This window comes from Coturnix japonica, chromosome 3 (assembly GCF_001577835.2).
Source record: "Coturnix japonica isolate 7356 chromosome 3, Coturnix japonica 2.1, whole genome shotgun sequence".
NCBI lineage: Eukaryota > Metazoa > Chordata > Aves > Galliformes > Phasianidae > Coturnix > Coturnix japonica.
Genome location: NC_029518.1, coordinates 52,186,487 through 52,203,996, shown reverse-complemented (window position 1 = coordinate 52,203,996; position 17,510 = coordinate 52,186,487). Strand labels below are relative to the sequence as shown.

The following is a 17,510-nucleotide window of genomic DNA, read 5'->3' as shown; positions in this document are numbered from 1 at the left end:
CAGTAGAACCTTATCAGCATTGCTGACTTCCGTGCAAGGTCCTTCTGCTCTGGAAGCATGTTTCTGTGAAACAAAAAGCAATCAGAACAAAAAATCAATGCATAACCTTTCTAAACAAAACAAGATTCCTCAAGCTAGCTTTTTTTTTATAATATATTTATACATGATACAGGACAGGTACTGTGTATTCACTGTGAGACCCACTTAGAACTAAGCTCCTTTTGTTCTATTTCATTCCAGTATTTCATTCAAAAGTAGGTAAGTATTATGAACATTATTAAGCAGGACAAAGCAACTTAATTAAGAGAGACTGAAAATAAAAGTTTGAATGCACAGGTCAGTGATGCTACTGAGGCAATTATTTATCTTAATTGAATCAGGAATTAGGAATAAAACACTATGGGAAAATATATGAAGAATGCATTCTGGTATTGATTTATCACCACACAAGATAATAATAAAAAGAACAGAAAAACAACAAACTACTGTAAGATGTTATTAGTTTGTTCATTTTTGGGAGGGAGGCTGCTCATGCTTGTGTCTTGTCAAAATAGCAACAGGTGACTACCAAGATGATCCCATTAAGATTTAGTTTGAGTTGAGATTAAAGAAACTATGTTAGTATTTGTTTTGCGACAAAATGAACTGTGATAGACATAGCCCACTAAAAGCTATGTATTACATACTTTACCTAATTATTTCTGGAAAATGTTGATTTGAATTCAAGCAGCAATAACACAAAACCAACACATCATCTGTGACTTAATCCTAACATTTATGGCTGTTTACCAAGCAAAGCACCTACAGAGCACGTGCCAGCATTCCTGGCGACGCTGCAACAATAGCCCGTTAATAGTCCCGATGCCTATAAAGTACGTAAACTAAGCTCCGGCTGTGTCTCCCTCCCACCACACCAAGCAGCCAGCCGGCTCTTGCAGCACGGCACAGCGGCATCCCGCTCCCCGCCGTGTAGGCGCAGGGCAGCGGCCGCGGGCAGGGCGGGGCGGGGAAGCACCTGGGGCGGCGGGGCCGAGGCGGCGGTCTGCTCCCCCGCAGCGCCCTCTGCTGGCCCCGCGCGGGCGGCGGCGGCGAAGGGCCGGTCCGGGCCGGCGCTAAAGCGCTCTTGGCTAAATAAAATGGACGCTATCTCTTCTTCTAGGCTCTAGACGAGTTAGAGAAGGGAAAGAATTAGACGGTGACGAACAAAGCGGCAGCAGCCTACAAAGGAAAGGGTCGGCAAGAGAGAAAACACGACAAAGACAAGCGTTTGATCCGGAGCGTTCTGCACGAGCTCGGGGACACCTCGTGTGCATCAAGGTGAGAAAGAGAAGAACAAGCCAGAACATTGCCATTATCACAGTGCTCAGCAGCGATCTAATGCGCTGTGCCCACCAAGCATATAATTCGGCTCTTTACTTCACACTGTACAAATTAAAAGCATTCAATATTTCCATGCACTTCCTACCAGAATAGTTTACTTGAACTACTACTATCAGTGTCAGGATTTCTCCCTTTTGAAAGTCCATTCTGAACACTTAGTAACTTCTGTTTGGTAGCTTCAAGCACATACATTTGCTTCAAACAATACATTCCCACAAAGCTAAAAATAATTTACTCATCCAGGCTGTTTATAAAATATTTAAAATGAGTGAATCTGCATTTATTAAAGAATCTGTTTTCAAAAGCCTTTCCCACTGCATTGGTAAAACCTGCCTTATTCAAATGTATATAGAAGCATACATGGTTTAAGTTGCTTATAGCCTGATCTACTTTTGGTAGTACTATGAAGCCATATGGTAAAACAAGCTTTTAACATTCTTGTGGGTACAAGCTTCTGAAAAAGCATATAAGATCTTACATTACATTACAAGTATGAACAGCTAAAATAAAAAGCCAATAGTGTAACAGATACCTAACATGGACATAACATACACCAGGTAACAGACAGGGCAGGAGAACATGCCAGAGGAAAGCTAAAAAGCCATGCAGATAAACTGCTGTTTGGGTGGACTTACTGTGCACTAGCAATGCAGAATCTGAACACTTACACAGGTTACACCACGGTATCATGCATACAGTGCTGTACGTTTGGCATGCAGAAGAACAGAAAAGGAAAAAGAACTATGTTTTTTTCCCCTACACTAAGATTTGAATTATGTTCCAAAGGTGGCCAAGAAGATTTTAAGGAAATGCAGGTTGATTACATCTACCTTCATACGATGTTTGATAATCATCATAGCAATGTATTCCTCACCATCACTCCCTTTCTCTTATTTGCTGTATCCAATGAACACGAATCCATCAGTAGCTTGGATAAAAAGGCAAACTATGTTCACGATTTCTGGCCTTCTAATCTTTTAAAAAGAAAACTCCAATTGTGCAACTTGCTTCACAATGTAAGCCTTGCTCCCTGAGGAGGCATTTAGTACAAGAAACCAAATGTAGGAATAGAACTGGCACTATTGAACCAATTACTGTATTTACAACAATGCATTGGACTCTGAAGATGCCTAAATTTCCTGGCAAACGATCTCCAGGCACGTAGGTGCATATGCTGTTTGGAAGCCAAAGAAGGTGGGTCTGGGGTTTAAGAAAAGCCACCCACAGTAATGATTCTGGATAGCCATAATATGATGGTCATTTTTTTGCGACATATGTATCGTTGCACCATAATTTCTATTATAATTAAGTCACAGATGCTGCGCATTTGTGGGAGTACGTGGATACAAATGAGACATATCCAATGCAACATTTCTTATACACAGGAAATGCAATTATTTGGCAAAAGAAGGAAGAAAAGAAAGAATATTAGCAGCGGTATCCTTGTTAATTCTCATCTATTATTCAGCTATCCTAAAAGATAGGCAAGAAAATGTTCCTTCCAGGAATAAGACTGAGCAATGTGTACTAACAGTAGGAAGTTTAAATTTAGAGGTAACAAAGAACTTGAATTCAAACTTTTCTACTAACATCAACAAATAATTTGGGATGAAAACATGCTTTATCCCAAATCTAGTATTTATATGTTATACTTAAATAGGACTGGCAGCTTTACAATCTGTTTTCATCCCATCTCCTAGGTGGTGGAAAACAGTCCAAAAGTCATGTAAAAAAGACAACATCTCAGTTGCCACCTCCATCATCACTACTATACTGCTAGCAGTCCCACTAATTATATAGCGCTTTTCATAGGTGTTAACCAGCTTAGGAGAGAAGAAAAATTCTCCCTTTTTCTGGATTAACAAAAAAGTACTGAAACATGGAGATACTCAGAATGTGACTGCATTTTTAGCATTGTTGATTTGAGACATGGTTACATAGTAAATACAGGAAATAAAAGTTACTGTGCAAAGTGTTATGTAACTGCAAACAGCAAACAATTATTTCCACCTGGAATGGAAATATATGTTTTGCTGTTGTCCAAATCACATAAAATACAGTAATTTTCCAGTGGAAAAACATTCACTTCAAACTGGAACCACTCAATTTCATAGTTAGTGCTTAAGCAGAATGTTGCTGGCATTCATATATGATTCATATACACAGATCTTGGTTTGAAACTCAAACTTCTCTTTGCAGTAGTGGTAGCAGGGGGAAAAAAAAAGAAAAGAAGCAAGTGCCCAAGCCAGCCCACAGCAGATACAGCAAAAAGGCAGTAGATTTCAGGGCAGCCACCTTATCAGTTTCCTCTGGTTTTGTTCCAGCAATCGATGGCATTGCAGTCCACTGCTTCTCTTTCCCAGGCAGCACTTTCACTTGGAAAACGTGGTCTCCTTTTTTCTATTTAGTTTTCATTTTGTAAAACCAGTGTAAATCAACAAGCAATGAGACAGATACACACTATTCATAAACATAAAACCAAACCATCTGAAAATAACAGAACATACTAAATGAACAAAGAAATAAAAACCAGACATAAACAAACAATACTTGGAAGCTTCAATACGGAGAAGTCAACATAAAAAATGCACACAAACACATAAAAATTAAGTTATGTTTTTACATAAATGCCTATTTCAACCAAATAGATATTTATAGCTTCAGTGTGTCAGACATTTGTAAATTTGTACCATGTATCACTATGCAAAGATTCTAATGCAGTACCCAAAAATTAGAGGAGTAATTTCCCTGCACTGGGGAGTGGTAGAAATAATAGGGAAAGACAGAAGGTAAACTGATTGTTTCTGAGGACTGATTGGCTCTTCTACTCTATAAAAGAAGCAGCAATTAACTCCTCAAATTTAGGAGTTCAAAAATAGACAGAAATTTGAGCAGGCAGGTTTTCTGCCACAAACAATTAGGATGATATTTTTGGAAAATTGTTTTCCAAACTGCTGTTTTAATGTCTAGTTAAAAAGGAGGTTTAAAGAAAAAGCAGGTAAATTCATTTTATACATGTGTGGAGCCTAAGGTGAATAAATTTTAATGACCACAATAAATTTGTCCCCAAAGAGGCCAACAACATAAATTATCTGATCACGTAAGGTTCTTTGCAAACAACACAGGTCAGACAGCTGTTTCTGCATGGGCTGCCTAGGAAAAGTTAAAAGGCGCATGGAGTAAAAACCTCTATCACTGAAAAATTAACTCTGTAGATATCAAACTGAAATTTAAGCTGCTGTTAACACAGAGCAAAATATTGCCATTGCTTCTAACTTCATCTAGTGACTCTAGACCAGTTGCTGAGGAACAAAATTCCACACATTATTTAAAGCCACGTCCAATGATAAGCAGTAATAAGTTAACATATACGTAGTATAAACAAATATTACATTAGCTGGAAGAATTAACATAAAAAACAAAAGGCATTTACTACATCGTCTACAGGGTTGTATGGAAACGCATGCGGATAAGTGTCTACTGAGACATACCCCTTGTGTCTGTAGGGACAGAGGTGTGATACGCCGCTTTTCCCACTCATTGGGGCGTGGTTCAGGTGTGGATTCCATGAAATTGCGCTTGAGCTCACTAATGCTAGCCTGGTGTTTCAATAAGTCGTCCTGGGTCTTATCCAGGTCCTAGCAACCCGCAACGTAAAACAAAGTAGGACAAAACACGACAACAAAAGCAAACTTAACAGTTAAAAAAAAAAAAAGAAAAAAGAAAAGAATCAAACCAAGGAAAGTGCCTTGTGTCTGCAGAGTTGTTCTTTGGAATGCATTAAAAGTTTAAAGCCATAATGGAACTAAGTTAATTTTTTGGCGACTAATACACTACAACACTACTGCATTTTGATGCAAAGGAAAGATAATGCTGTGCACAATTATCTAATAGAGAGCCATTTTCATCCGAAAAAAGAAGCTGCTAGCCCTTTGAAACAATAATTTCTAGTCATTACTTGCTTTCATCTGAAATTGGCCAAGTATGCAAGCAACTAACACCTGCATCATTCACTTCAGAGGGCCTACTCATCGTGCCTATTGTGTAGGCTTAAATGTACTGGAAGAATCAGATGTAAGGACTTAAAGATTATTATCCGTGTTTTCCACATCTAAGAACCTGACTGCGGATGAAGCTGTCAGGTATATAAATTGATATGCACAAAACCCGTGAGGGTGTCTTGTCTAAACTGGACCTTCACAGGCAAGCATCAAAGGGGGTACCAGTGTCAATATCGAATTACATTTTATTATGGCTCACTGAGGCTCAGATACAGCAATTTGCATCGAAAAAAACCTGTGGAGTCATATAAAACACAAAACCAATACAAATCCTTACATTTCTGATGTCTTTTCACTTGTATGTTCAGCGCCAACAGTGCTGCAAATCTATTTCTTAATTCTCTGAATCTTCAGATAGACACTGAACACTAAGAACTTTTCCCCCTTTTGGTAATTCAGTAGGACCAATGCCTCACTTTTCATCTAGGACTAATAATCAGGGGGTATTAAATATGTCCTCCTTATGCATTTATTCTCAGAGAGTATTGAAACATTACACCAAGGACATTCCATTACACAAGTGAAGCTAGTGAAAATACCCATGTCATAGTTTTAAAAGCTGTCTTTGCGTGACACAAGGCATGTTTCCTAGACTTGATCACAGCAAAGTAATGCAGTGTATGCTTTCAGTGCTTTAGTAAGTTATACAAAAGCAAAGTTTAAATAGTGACCAAGAGCTGCAAAAAGCCAAAAAATATATTAGTTATGTTACCGTGATCCACATACCTCCTTATTAACAAACAAAAACAATGATTCTTAAAAAGACGGCTCTTGTGACAAAAGGAATTAATGATAGCCCCATTTGGATGAATTAAGTTAAAGACAGCAGCAGGATTTTCTGGATTTTCTCTGGTTACTGGCTTCTGTTATTAATGACCATGTTAAATGATGCTGGTTTTAACTACAGATCAATCCACGTTTACAGAACACACGGAAATCCTTACAATAAAAAGAATCTCCTTTTTAGTGGCAAATAAGAGCACTACACAATCAAATACTGTTCAAAACTCTTTGCTGTTGCTCATTTTCAATGAGCATCAACGTTTAGGGAGCAAGACTGCTTCTCTTTTTTTAGTTCCATTTAAAACAAGAAAAACCAAAATTTCATAAGCACTCAACTTTAAAAATCTGATACTTACCTACATTTCTCAAAGCTCCTAAAAAAAATCCTAACTGTCTGACCCAGAATTAGTTTTTCTATACTTACATCGCTACTTCTGCCTTAACTGCCTCCCTTAAGTCAGATTTCACATTTGAAAAAAGATGATTTTACTGGGGAAAATCAGAAACGTTACTCAACAAAGCAAATGCACACTTAAAGTAATGTATAAAAAAACCCTGTTTATGTTGATGTATCAGCCTAATGCGTTGGATATATCTAAATAGGGCTATTATTCCCACTTGCCACCTTGAAAACATCCAGCAAAAATACACTTAAATGTTCAAGCTAAGGGTTTTCTTTTCTAAAACTAATAAAAACTCAGAAACTAGAATCATAACATGCAACATTTCCAAGCTTCTTTTCCCCATGCACTTCATGCACTGTGTACATAACAGCCTGCAGGTGACCTCCCATCCCATGCAGCCTGGCAGCCCATTAGAAAAGAAAGTGTTTCTTTTATTATATACAAACCTCCAACATTAAATTGCTATGTCTGACATAAATGTTTTCCCCGTCTACTCTCAACGAATTGCTCTGTGAAATTAAGTCACACACACACAAAAAAAAAACATAATCAAAATGAACATAAAATGTATCAGGAAGTTTTTAAAACAACAAAAAAAGCAAAAAAAAAAAAGAAAAAAGACTCTTGGAAACAGACTGTCAAATACAGGAAATAAAGTGGTATGTTGAAAAGGAACTATTCAGACAAAAACCCACAGAAACTTAAGGGTGCTAACAAATCAGGCAGCTACAGCCAGATTTAACTATAAAAATAACAAACAAAACCTATGCACCTTCTTTTGTGCTTCCTCCTCTTCAGATTCCACCTATGTAAGCATATTATAAATTATCAAGAAAAGGAACCATTAACACACGCTTACAGAGTAACAGAGGCATCATCTCTTTGTAAATGCTGCAAAGCGTGCTATTATTTACAGACCTTGACTGTTTCGGCCCCAGATGTTGTTCAAATTATTAAGCGACTTTGGTCTTCCTTCACCTATATTGCTGTAGAATGGCTGAAGTAATACTTGGTATGTGGCATGAAAAATGAAAATTTCACACTATGCCCCTCTTGCTTCTCAGTGTTATCTCGGATATTAAAAAATGAATGAAAAAGATGGTATGTATAATTTCTATGATAAAAACCCTAAGCCCTGCAATGACTTGATGGGAAAATGGAATTTAATACATGACTTTGTTTGATAAAACAGTTTAGAACTCAAATTCACTTGATATTAACACTTTTTAGGTACATTTATTCTTCCTCAAACTGCACTGCACTCTGCTGGAAGTGATTTTCACATCTTAACCACAAGGATTCTGAATGGCCAAGGAAAAGGCATTCTTTAAAAAGCAAACCACCTCTCATTTCAGTCTTGTCACAGGTACAAATATGAAAAGTATTTGTATTGAAAAGTCAATGTGTGCTAACACGCACATTTGAAGAGTGGTTTAATTATTGCATGTACTGTTGCATTTTAGATTGTGTGAATGCACACCTACATTGTACATATCATGTTATTATTCATTTCTCACTTATCTATGATTCTACTGTCTGAAACTATCATGGATTGCTTTAGGTCACTGAAAAAGTGACCTACCTTTAAAGTAATGTTTTTCATTATAAAACTGTATTTGTGTGTCCTATTTGGTAAGTTTTTAATGTATACTATATCTATTGATTGAATTGGTTTAACCAAGTTTATTAAATGTAATATTGAACAGACCCCAGTTTTGATCCCATTATTTTGCTTTATATTTACTTTGAGGATAAAAATAAACCACCTTTTTCTAGTGCATGGTGTTGTTGCTCTAACATGAACAGTAAAGGCAAGGATGCATTTTGTCAACCACTCCAGATGATCAGAGCAACAAAATAATGTGAAAGAAGCTTCTGTATAGCAATTACAATAGTGCATTTCAAAGACAGTTCAGAGTTCAATTATTAAAGTCTGAAAGAACCTGAAATCTCAGCTAAGGAATGAAATCCGTCTTTGCCTTAACTACTGCTAGAGATCAATGAAACCACTTCAGAAAAAAATAATATTAGAAGCAGCTTTGAACATATTTTTGTAGAATGGAAACATCTGAAAATCTAAAATCTAACTAGCAAAAGCTAGTTTAAAGAAATCACAGTAATACTTTTTGAATTCAGTATTTAGGAATTTCACTTTTCAGATCTCCACAGAACTTCTGAGATGTGCATTGCAAAGTGAACGCACTGAGGTAACATGCATTTTAACACAAATCTGTCAGTGCAAGTAATGCAAATTGCAATAATTTTCAGGTAATAGTAATACTAGATATGTCATTTCACAGCAATTTTCAGGTTTCTGTGTTCCTAAACATTTTGAACTACAAAGCAACTCTACCTCAGTAGGGTGGAAGATCAAAAAATTATGCATGCTGCATGAATTCAGGTAAAAATCATCCAACCCCCCCCAAAAAAACCCACCACAGCTATTTACTGACTAAAGACCCCTGAATGGCAGTTTTTCACAAACAGGAAAAGTTAGAAAGATACATACACATATCTCTGCCAGTGTGTGAAACTGAGGAAGAATCTGGGAGAACTAATGTAATGGCTATGCATGGAGTCAACATTTAATCAACAGAATTACACACCTCCTCTTCCTCTGCTTTGTCATTCAGGTCATTGTCATAAGAGGCACTAAATGAAGTCGCTTTAGGCTCCAGGTAGCAGAGGGACAGAGCAAGAGGAAGGGAAAATGTGAGCGAAAGAGGAAAAGACTGGAAAGCTGACAGAAGCAGCAGAAAAATAAGGAGAAAAGAGGGGATGAAGGAAGGAGAGGTGATAGGAACATAGTGCTGAAGATCAGGCGGGAGGAAAGAGATGCAAACATCAGGAAGGCTAGGAAAACTAATATAACCATCTTCATCAAGCAGCGATCGAAAACAAAAAGAAAAGCATCTGATAAAGCTGAATGAGACACACAATTCAGTGTTTTTGTATTCATTTCTACAGATTTTTCCTTCCATGGCAGAAGGGCCTTGACTAGCTAGGGCTCTCGTAGATTCAAAGTTATTGATCAGTGGAACTATTTTATTTTCATTATGATCTGGTATTTCTCTCATAGAATTATATTCCAAGACATCTGGGATGGTAAAGACAGGCTCACAGAGAGGATCTTCCTCGGAAATATCTGAGAGCATGTCCATCTCACGGATAGGTGACAAGTTTGTGAGATGGGATGACGCAGCAAGGATGGGTAGTGATGGCGGGTGTATGTGAGTGAGCTGAAAAAATAAATTCTATGCACAGTGGAAAATGAAAGGACAACAAAATGAAAGTTTGTAGGTACAAAAAGAGGGAGGAAAAAAAGAAATTATTTGTTAGTGAAAATTTTTATTTAGGGATAGCTCTACTAATGCAATAGAAACGCCAAATGAAAATAGAAATCCCCTTGCGTTTTACAAGCAGACAGCTTGTTTACTGCTATGGATTATGAAATCGAAACCATTATGAACGTTCTGTTCTCCGGCTGCAAAGAACTTTGCACTTTTGAACTGCAATAGTCACATCAGATGGAAGCAGACAGACATTCAAAGCTTTGGCAGAAAGGTCAGGGGACAGTGCAGTACACGAAAGACAAGCTGGCACTTTGAGTCTTGGGTTTATAACCATTTCCTCTAAGACTTAAAGAGTGCTTTTGGGGGAAAAGAGAGCTGTTCACAGAGTTGGCATGTGCAACAAAACCTTACTAATCAGCTTCATGGAAAAACTTCCCAAAATACTGCTTTTTTTCTTCTCTTGATTAAAAGATTGAAAGATACTGCCACTTCAGAAGCCAGGGAGAATCATCATTTTATCAAGCCCAAAGTCAAAACATAGTAATGTAACTATTTTTCTCCCCTCAGTGAAGTTCACACATACCTCTTCCTAAGCTAATTTAAAAATCCTTTCAAGTAGTGAGCAAAGAACATCAAAAACGCAACCATTAGTATTTGTTCTGTTCCTACACTTGAATGTAGTGGGAACACATCAGCTGCACAGAGAAACTGCAGTCCAACTATCACCACTAAGATTCACATGGGGAGTAACTGGCAAAAAACTTCCAAACAAAATTACTTTTTAAGTATGAAAGTAAGTTCTGAAGAACAGCTAGAAAAATAAGTAATATCCCAGAGAGAGATAGTAATCACACAACTCCAAGGTTTTAGCCAACACCGTGGAAGGAAAATTTTATACAAAATCCTGCAAGCTCTGAATTTATTTGTGTTTTACCTATTCCCCCAGAGATGGACCAAAATACTCAAATTTCAACAGAAATCTGTACCTCGGTTCAACACAGAAGTTTTTAAATGAATAAATTATTCTACTAAATTACTGCTAAAACAACACTGTTTTTATCTATAAATATTTAAAAGCAGTTATAATACATCCAGATTTGTATAACATACTAAAATGGATATGCTAACAAATAAGTCTATGCAAACTAAGAAATTAAAACGCTATTTACACTTATAAATACTTTCTCCAGAACTGAAAATTGATTCTACACATAAGTTTGCTTTCGCTTTTGCTTATATACACTTACATTAACATAAACTACAGAAGATACTTGACAATTTTCTTTAAATATTTAATACAGTGTTCTGTATGATGCTCAGAGGCGGTGGGCTCCAAATAAGCAAACATGCACTAAGTGGACAAATAATTTAGGTGTGAAAGATATCCATACCTTTCCATCCTGAATCAACTCTAATTGTGGAGTTTTCAGTGGGCTTCCATCATCTTCTCTGCCACCTTCTTTCAATTTGGCTTGTCCAGCAGCTTCAAGGTCAAGGATTTTCTCTCCTCCAGGCTGCCCTCTTGTAGTATGGAAGTCTCTTGGCAGACTTTGATCTGAGATACTTATGAGAGCTGTTAAAGAACAAAATAATGTTGCTTAATTGGAATAAGTTAGAACATTTTGTTTTTAAGACTTCATAAAATATTTTATAGTGATATCAATAAAGAGGAACACAGGCCTGTGACTGAGTGACATCATTTTTCAGCTTTTTGCTATGTACAAAGTCTATGATTCTTATTGCTCTGATGTGAACAGGAATGTACTCTTGTCATAACTTCTGACATATCACAAAATAATTTAGGAAGAAATATCTTGAGATTAGTTAGTTGGACCACCTGTTGAGAGTCAGTCCAGGTTGCTCAGGGACTTGTCCAGTTGAATTCTGAGTATCTCCAAGGTCTCTCAATATGAACTCATATCAGGGTGACCATACGTAATATATAATCATTGTACTGAATAAATACATCAATTTCGTACCACCATCAAGGCTTCTGGAAACACGTTTGCTTGAAGAACGCTCAAAGTAAGGGGCTGGTCTGTCTATAAGGTTGCTAGCCTGTCGTGTTTGTGCTTGCGTACGTCCACTGTAGCGGAACTTGGAACCCAGGGTTAGAAATTTTGATTTTGGAGGCTGTTCTGGTGATAAAAGTCTAAAAAGTAAAAAGAAAGTCACTTAAAAACATTTCATCTACTTAATGAGGTACTTCTAACGCTACTTATTATATTGCAGCTTCAGTTCACCAGGCATGATTTGTGCAGTCCAAGAAACAATTCTATCATAAGAACTGAGAAGAACTAAAACAATACATATAATCTATTATTTGCATTTGGAGCTGAAGTGATGCTGTTAATTAACACATTTTCCACAGAACAAATAAGCATCTGGGGTCCTCATCTATTGGTGCTATCATTATTAAACGGTATTCTTTCTAGTTAGTTGAGGCCATTGTAAGTCCACATAGTACACTTCTCTAATCTTACTTATTAGAATATTGCTTATAAGGGAAACTGTATGACCCACTTCCGCTGTCTTTCCTATATTCTGAGGCATAAGGCAGCTGCTGTTCCTCAAATTTAGAGCACGGCATTTCAAAGCTGTGTAGAATGCTGTAGCAAGTGGAAAACAAATAAACAAGATCAAGATGACTGCAGAACTATCATTCAACTTTAAAAAGTTTAACAAGCTAGATTCAGATTCCATTTTAGTTACAACATGGCTTATAGATTTATATAGGATACAAGAAGAATGGGGAAAAAAAAGACCTATCATGAAAAGGATGAAAAAGATTCAGTTATGAGTAGTATCAGTGTCGGGTTCTGTGCTGGATATGCATGTTCACACTGAAGAGTTAAGAGTCAGTGCTAGAGAAAGTCCTAGTTGGCAGAACTTGCTGCAAGATATTTGATGAATGTCAAGTTCTCTAAACTCTCCCATATTTCTTCATGAAGACTTCAAGCTCTTATTCAACCTATCATAGAACAGCCTGGGTTGGAAGGGACCTTTAAGTTCATCTAGTTCCAACCCCCTGATATAGGCAGGGACACACCCACCACTAGACCAGGTTGCTCAAAGCGCCATCCAGCCTGGCCTTGAACGCTGTCCAGGTAGGGGACATCCACAATCTCTCAAGGCCACTGGTTCCAGTGTCTCACCACCCTCACAGTAAAGAACTCCTTCCTAATATCTAGCCTAAACCTTCCTTTATCCACTTTAAAGCAATTTGCTCTCATTTACCCCATTCCCTCTCTGAACATCTTTTTTCAAGCAGAACCAACAATTACTGTATCTATTGTACTTACAACGGCGCAAAGGGGCAAGTAGGACAATGGATGCTGACTCTGTTCTACACTTTTGAAGCACTTGCACAGGGAATATTTATGTAAGTGGAATCAGATCCAATATATTTAAGACAGTTTCCAATATTGGGTTATGAAAATTTAAAGTCATTTAGAAGATATTCCAACAAAACTGAATAGTTTTCAGATACTTTGCAAAATGAAAGGTGAGAGAGGAAGAAGACTTAACATTTTCAGAGTTTCATCAGAATGTTAGCCAGAAGGATCCAAGCCTGCATGCCTAAAATGTATAAACATGCACCTTACTCCTAATCCATCACAATATATTTTTAAGAAAGCAATTCTCATATTAGTCCACTCTTCTGCACTAAGGCCACATATCTGGAACTTCACTTTCATTGCTTCTATAAAAACATCTTGAAGCAGTATTTGTGACAGATTTATTTGTCCACATTATTCTCAAGAGTACATTATGCATTAAGAGGAAGCAGGCTAGAGTGTTTTTCCAAGTTCCTTTCTGTTCTGGATTTCCTCGTCTTGGCAAGCTGACAGCATTAGCTGCCAATTTTATCTTCCACCCTGCTGAGATAAACTTTTAATCTTTTTATGTGGAAAAAACAAGAGAACTAATTACTTCCTGATTAAGGACATATAAATTTATTTTTTGCATTACAAGTTTAATTACATAACATAATGAAAACTATGTTTGCACCATTTTAAAGACACACTGGGAAAACACTAAAACAATCTTTAAAACTTCAAATAAAATTTCATAAAGCAGAATTCTAAGCTCATTTTAGCTAGGATCCAGAACTGCAGACCAAACTTACCTCAAGAGATTAATGTAGGTATACAGTCTAACTATTTTTCTTAAAGCAGGCTGTTGACCTTTGAAAATGTTACTGAATAAGGCTGAGTTGACACAATCAAATCCAGTGCGCTTTATTTGTAATTTTTAACATGGTTGTCATGGTTTTGTAATTTTTCTATTGGTACTCCACATCATGACATCATGTGGAGCACAGAGAAGAAGAACTACACGTCCCAGAGGACCTCATGGTCAGAGAGGAAAATATATCACGGAAGGGATGCTCACTCTCACTGCCTGGCAGCAGGTGTGGTTATGCTCCCAAGCCGTGGTGCCTTCAGTTTTAAAGCAGGCTTCTTGGTCTTCAGAAACATCTCTCTTTTACTTGATTTATTAGCCTCAATTTCAATTAGATTGTATTATATTGTGTTACCTTGCATTCTGATATCATAGTTAGTAAAATAAGATTTCTGCCTTAGATCATTGCTGTTGCTCTGTTTGTTTCCTTGAGCCCAGCTCCCATCTCCTTACACTTTCCCCTTTTCCCTTCCCATTTTTGGGGTCAGGGGGCCCACGGGCCTACTGCCCCCATCACACACATAGACTGATCTAGATAACTCTGTGAGAATGGTTCATGATAGATATACATAAATAAACTCATATGCTAAATTAATTTCTAACATTATAAAAGAAAATAGATTTTAACGTAAATAATATTTGAGGAAAACTGAAGCACCATGAAGTTCTGTAAGGAATTTTCAATGTTATATAAGGCACACTGAGAGATCTGAAAGCTAAAAACGTACATCTAGATTTAATACAATTTACTGAGGTACACACAAGCAATATACATGCTATGAAAAAACTAGAGTGTCTTGCACTGCAGTGATTGCTTCTGTTGTTTATCTTTGGAGACAAACAGAGCTGGATTTATTTTACTGTTTTTAAATTACGATGAGAGGCTCTGAGGATTTTCAGTCTGATGACATCAGTGGAGAATATGGATTTTACAGAATGGTTGAAGTATTTGTTACATAATTCTTGCCATCATGTCATTCCTGATTAGAAAATTTCATTTCTGATTGGAATGAAGTGCAATTGATTTTATTGTGTCAGAATTTCTGCAGTAAGATGATCTAATTCAAATTAATGCTCCTGATAATTTTTCTATTTGCAAATGGTAGTATTCGGTTCCGGATTTTTTACTTCTGTTAGACCTTTTCCTTCTAGTAGGAAACACAGTTTTCTTGCCAAAGCAAAACACTACATGAAAAAAGAGTGCTTTTGTTCTTGCTATTCCAGACAAAAACTGCATGCCATTAGGGGTAACAAACAAAACAAGCCAAAGGAGACTTCAAATTTTTGAAGTAAACAATGGTGGGCTATTAATTTTAATAAACTTACCTAATGAATTCTATCAAGCATGAAAAAATAAGCATTTTGAAATAATTGATTCTAAAGTAAGGACTTCAATTGTCATTTTCAACAAATGTCACATTCAAGTACATTCTGGAATAAATGAAAATCTGAATACTTAAAACTGCCCAGTGAAACAGTTCTACTAATAAATTAGGTGTCATGTTCCTCAGGTTCTCTGTCTATCAGGTGTGTTTAGTTAATACCTAGCATGCAGTGACAGGACTGAAAGCATCTTAAAATACCCTTTCTTTTAATTAAAAAAAAAAAAAAAAAAGACAGACTACTGAAGGAGCAAGCTTACTCATGCTACAATGAGAACCTGTGATTAAAGATCCAATGCCTATTTAATGCACAAGAGATTCAACCTAATCCCATATACACAGACTGGGAGGAGCAATCCTTCACAGTAGCCCTGCAGAGAAGGATCTGGGGGTCCTGATGGATGAAAAACTGAACATCAACCAGCAGCGTACTCCTGCAGCTTGGAAAGCAAATGGTATCCTGGGCTCCACCAGAAGAAGGGTGGCCAGCAGGGACAGGGACATGATCGTCCCTCTCTACTCTGCCCTTGTGAGATCCCCTCTGGAGTACTGTGTCCAGGTATGGAGCCCTCAGTACAAGAAAGATAGAGAGCTGTTGGGAAGGGTCCAGAGAAGGGACACAAAGACGATCACGGGACTGGAGAACCTGCCCTGCAAAGACATGCTGAGGGAGCTGGGCTTGTTCAGCCTGGAGAAAAGAAGGCTGTGGGGTGACCTAATTGTAGCCTTCCAAGTACCTAAAGGGAGCCTACAAACAATAGGGGAGCCAATTCTTTACAAGGGAAGATAATGACAGGACAAGGGGAAATGGTTTTAAGTTGAAGGAGGGAAGATTTTTAGGATGGATATCAGGGGGAAGTTCTCTGCCAAGAGAGTGATGAGGTGCTGGAACAGGCTGCCAAGAGAGGCTGTGGATGCCCTGTCCCTGTATGTGTTCAAGGCCAGGTTTGATGCGGCCCTGGGCAGCCTGGTCTAGTATTAAATGTGGAGGTTGGCAGCTCTGCCTGTAGCAGAGGGGGTTAGAGCTTCACAATTGAAGTCCCTTCCAACCCAAGTCATTCTATGTTTCTACGATTCTGTGATTCTATGACTCCTGGGATGCAAGAGTAGTGGTGCTTCCTCACAGAGGTTGTACTACTACAAAATCAAATTACTTTTCAGTTGTGAAAACAGAAAGAGAAACAATGCTATTGTTAAAGTGGTCATTTATAAGTAGTCTACAGTTTCAAAGATCAATTCAGAATTTTATATTTACTAGTTACTAGGGAAAAAAAACAAACAAACAACAACCAGAAAGAAAGAGTTCATTATGTAAACAAAAAGCACTCTTTGTTGAAGTAATTCTTACTTCAAAGAATGACTGTGAACTCAGCTTACTTTATAAACAAGCAAGAATTCAGACGTAAGCATTTACACAGCTGAAGATTCTGAAAAGTGCATTTAATGAAGTTTACTGTCAAATCCTCAGAGCTTCTTTTGAATACATGCATCAGCTTTCTAAACTCTCATTCTGAAAAGTCAATCTTACAGGTAGTACAATGTATGATTACTTGTTTAGTTCCATACTGTTAGCTTGTTGGAAGTTTAAGTGACAGTTAATCATAGCTGAGACCTTTGAAAATGGTAATAACCAGTAGGATATATTTTGTCTAAGAGGTGTCAATTGATGGAGTAAGTAAGGTAAACTATTCTTTCAAATAAAGATATGAGTATAGCTGGCAAATTGGAGGAAGCAGAGAATTACTTACCTGAAGAAAGTATGGTGCTCCACACAAACCTTCCATAACCTCTTAGCGGCCCGATGGTTTGGCAGTTTGAATCCAATAGTGCTCTCAAACTGTTCTTGCTGGAAAGAATTCACAAGTAAAAAATTTCCTTAAGCTGTTTATTAATTACGAGGCCATTCACATAGATCCGTTACTGTAACAAGCAATAATTCTCCTTTCATAAGATTCCGTAAGACTTCAAAAGAAAAGAGCACAAAACACTAGAGTTCCCAATCTTTTAATATAATTATACTGG

The 17,510-nt window shown here is 37.3% G+C and overlaps 1 protein-coding gene across 24 annotated transcripts in view; it reads right to left on the bottom strand.

Moving 5' to 3' along the window:
* The window catches only part of EPB41L2 (erythrocyte membrane protein band 4.1 like 2), a 93,895-nt gene that overhangs the window by 10,863 nt on the left and 65,522 nt on the right, over positions 1-17,510 (bottom strand). For 11 of the 24 annotated variants that reach the window (XM_015858477.2, XM_015858474.2, XM_015858476.2 and 8 more), the window contains 8 exons: positions 17,237-17,334; positions 11,901-12,073; positions 11,313-11,494; positions 7,075-7,137; positions 4,872-5,018; positions 3,676-3,780; positions 1,016-1,162; positions 10-63 (listed from right to left, as the gene is read on the bottom strand). In XM_015858477.2, the coding sequence (XP_015713963.1) occupies positions 10-63; positions 1,016-1,162; positions 3,676-3,780; positions 4,872-5,018; positions 7,075-7,137; positions 11,313-11,494; positions 11,901-12,073; positions 17,237-17,334 (969 nt within the window). The remainder of the gene's footprint in view (positions 1-9; positions 64-1,015; positions 1,163-3,675; positions 3,781-4,871; positions 5,019-7,074; positions 7,138-11,312; positions 11,495-11,900; positions 12,074-17,236; positions 17,335-17,510) is intronic. The other 13 variants (XM_015858484.2, XM_015858493.2, XM_015858487.2 and 10 more) reach the window with 9 other exon arrangements.